Source organism: Trichoplusia ni, chromosome 5 (genome assembly GCF_003590095.1).
Source record: "Trichoplusia ni isolate ovarian cell line Hi5 chromosome 5, tn1, whole genome shotgun sequence".
NCBI lineage: Eukaryota > Metazoa > Arthropoda > Insecta > Lepidoptera > Noctuidae > Trichoplusia > Trichoplusia ni.
This window is the reverse complement of record NC_039482.1, coordinates 2607859-2611096: the sequence shown is the minus strand read 5'-3', so window position 1 is coordinate 2611096 and position 3238 is coordinate 2607859. Positions and strand designations below refer to the sequence as shown.

At 42.2% G+C, this 3238-nt stretch overlaps 1 protein-coding gene across 1 annotated transcript; it reads right to left on the bottom strand.

Annotated features, from left to right (window-relative positions):
* Positions 1–1766: 1766 nt before the first annotated feature.
* On the bottom strand, positions 1767–2912 carry LOC113493869. Its single transcript, XM_026871902.1, has one exon. The coding sequence runs from the start codon at positions 2910–2912 to the stop codon at positions 1767–1769; it is 1146 nt and encodes a 381-aa protein (XP_026727703.1).
* Positions 2913–3238: the final 326 nt, after the last annotated feature.

The following is a 3238-nucleotide window of genomic DNA, read 5'->3' as shown; positions in this document are numbered from 1 at the left end:
TATTAAATTATTTGCAGCCAGTCATACAGACCTTACAAAACTAGCCGACATAACGCAATTGTTCTCTACAGACATAAAAATGGAATTTGGGGTAGATAAATGTAAAATATTTTCAGTTAATCGGGGTAAGATACAAGCTAATTCATACATATTAGATTCAGGGGAACAAGTAGAGCCAATAGATGAAAACAGTACATATAAATATCTAGGATTTCATCAATCCAAACAAATTCACCAAAAAAATGCAAAGTTAGAATTAACAAATAAATTCAAAAGTAGATTAAATCAAATTTTAAAAACTCACTTAAATTCAAGAAATATCATTAAAGCCATAAACACCTTTGCGATACCGGTCCTTACATACTCTTTTGGAATAATAAAATGGTCGCAAAGTGATTTAATTAAACTACAACGTATCGTCAATACTCGTATGACTTCCAATAGAAAACACCACCCCAGATCGTGTATTCAACGACTTACATTACCCCGCCAAGATGGCGGCAGGGGACTTATAGATATACACAATCTACACAATAACATAATCGAAAAGCTACGTAAATATTTCTACTCTAAGGCCGAAGAGTCACAACTCCATACACATATAGTGGGAATAGATAACAAACTAACTCCATTAAACCTATGCAACTCTACTTGGCAAATAAAACTGGTAAGTAAAGAACAGAAAATGAATATGTGGTCACAAAAGTCTTTGCACGGGAGGCACTTTGCTGATCTAAGCCAAGAACACGTCGACAAGAATGCGTCGAACGAGTGGCTGCGGCGAGGTGAACTTTTCCCAGAAACAGAGGCTTTTGTGATCGCTATTCAAGATCAGGTAATTGACACTCGCAACTATCAAAAATTCATCACTCGTATCCCAAACTTACCCACAGATCTATGTAGACGATGCCACAGTAGTTCAGAAACAATTCAACACATCACTGGTGCTTGTAAATCAATAGTTCAGACCGATTACAAGCACAGACACGATCAAGTGGCATCTATAATTCACCAGAACTTAGCCCACAAACACTCTTTTATTCAACAAAAAATTGCATATTATAAATATAAACCCAGCACAGTTCTAGAAAATAATAGATTTAAAATTTATTGGGATCGGACAATAATAACAGATAAAACCGTACATTTTAACAGGCCAGATATCACAGTTTTAGACAAAGTTGAGAAGACTGTATTCCTAATAGATGTAGCAGTGTGCAATACACATAACCTTCTCACTACTTATACTGAAAAAATGTCCAAATATATAGACCTTGCGACTGAAATAAAGCGGCAGTGGCAAGTAGAGACTGTTAAAATAATACCTATTATAATATCGACGACTGGTGTCGTCCCGAAAAGCCTTCAGCCCAACTTAAACCTACTCGATATGCCCAAATCCACACTAACATTACTACAAAAAGCTACGTTGTTGAATACCTGTCGTCTCACACGCAAATTTCTCGCTTCATCATCATCATCATCGTAATATGCATATACATACATATTATATATATATATGATATTTATTTATCTATAAAAATACTTACTATAGCTAGCACACTTGGTCGTGACCCGTGTGTTAGCTTTCCTACCCCTTAGTAAAAAGGGAGACTACTATGGTAAAATTTCGAATAATAATAATAAATCATTTTATTATCAGGCTACTAAGGCCCATAGACATATACCTTACAGACTAACATAGATATTTATACAATAGTTGTTAGTATATATAGCTTAAAATTAAGTTAGTAAGCTTCCTTATACTACGTCTTAGTGCGTTCTGGTGGAACTTGTCCGCGGAAGCGACGGAACACCACGTTCTGAGGCCAGAAGTCTTCATTTAAGACGAGATGCAGGAAGCAATTCGGTACTCGCACCACAAACGCCTTAAAGTTGACGTTGCGGTTCGACTCCAGCTCCTGCACCCTCAGCGTGTATTTCAACTTCTGGTGCACATACTCGACGATACTCTCTCGCTTCACAGAGTAATGTAGGCGGGAGATGTATACCGGCGTGTTCGACTGCGCGGCACGCACTAGTTGTTCGGGCTTTGTTGGAGCCTTGCCGCAGCGGTTCTTTGTAGGTTTGGGACGACGCTTCTTCCTCTGCACCAGCTCAAAACCGTCTTCATCCCGTCTCGGCAGCAGCACACTCGGTGCAGCGGGCAGCGGGGCCCCGCACGGAGCAGGCGCGGCTCGTGCAGGAACACGCGCGGGCGCCGGCGCGGGCGCGCGGGGTAAGGTCACGCAGCTCGGTGTTCGAGCAGCGGCGTCAGCATAAACGCGCCGAGGCGTCGACGCGGATACTTCTTTCGCAATCGGGGCATTGCACTCTCCTACAACTGCAGACGCATCGAAATCAGCCGATGCAAAACTGCAGACGGAAAGGTTTTGCGCCCCGCGACGTGTGTTCACCTTAGAGGCCTCGTCAGGTGACCTACTTACAGACATAGTGTTACGCAATAACACTACTTCCGCGCGCAGCTCCCGAATGTCCTTTTCCGAGACCTCTAGTTTGGACTGCACTTCTGACAGGCTCGTCTTCAGGAAGATGATGTCTTTTAGGAGCCTCGTGACGTCGACGTGGTCGAACGTGACGGGGGGCAGCTTGTGCAGATCCTTCGCCACGAAAGTCGGAACGTCGTCCGGATCGGTCACCTTCAGCAAGGTGATTATGTCTTGGACGCTCTTCTCCGTACCGTCCCTCCGTCTAGACGGCATCTGGTCGAGCTTGTCCAGGCTCATGTACAGCAGTCTCTTCCCACTGCTTATTTCTTCTTCCTTGAAGTTAGTCTTGCATATTTGCAAGATGCTAACTTCATCCATGGTGTCGATGGCGTGTTGTATAAACGCCAACAATTCGTTGGCTATGAGTGTTGAGCTCATAGCGACAGAGACGGGCAGCGGCATAGAGCCGCGCTGTTCGCGAATTTAAATGTCTGCACGTTGCACTTTATAAGGCACGTCCGTATTCGATGCGCGCGAATGATCGAATGCGGATGAACAATAAAATTGTGATAAATTGTAAACACGAGCTTATATTGAATAGGAGTAATTCTAACTTAAATAGTATTATTGTTACTGATGAAGTCGTTCAGATTCAAATAGATATACAAAGGGTTCAGTGGAGAGTACCACATATAAAAGTTTCAGATAGAGAACGTTTAATACTTTTAAAGCATTTAGAAAGAGATAAACCTATTCAGATGGCTTTTAGAAATTGGGATTTATATGAG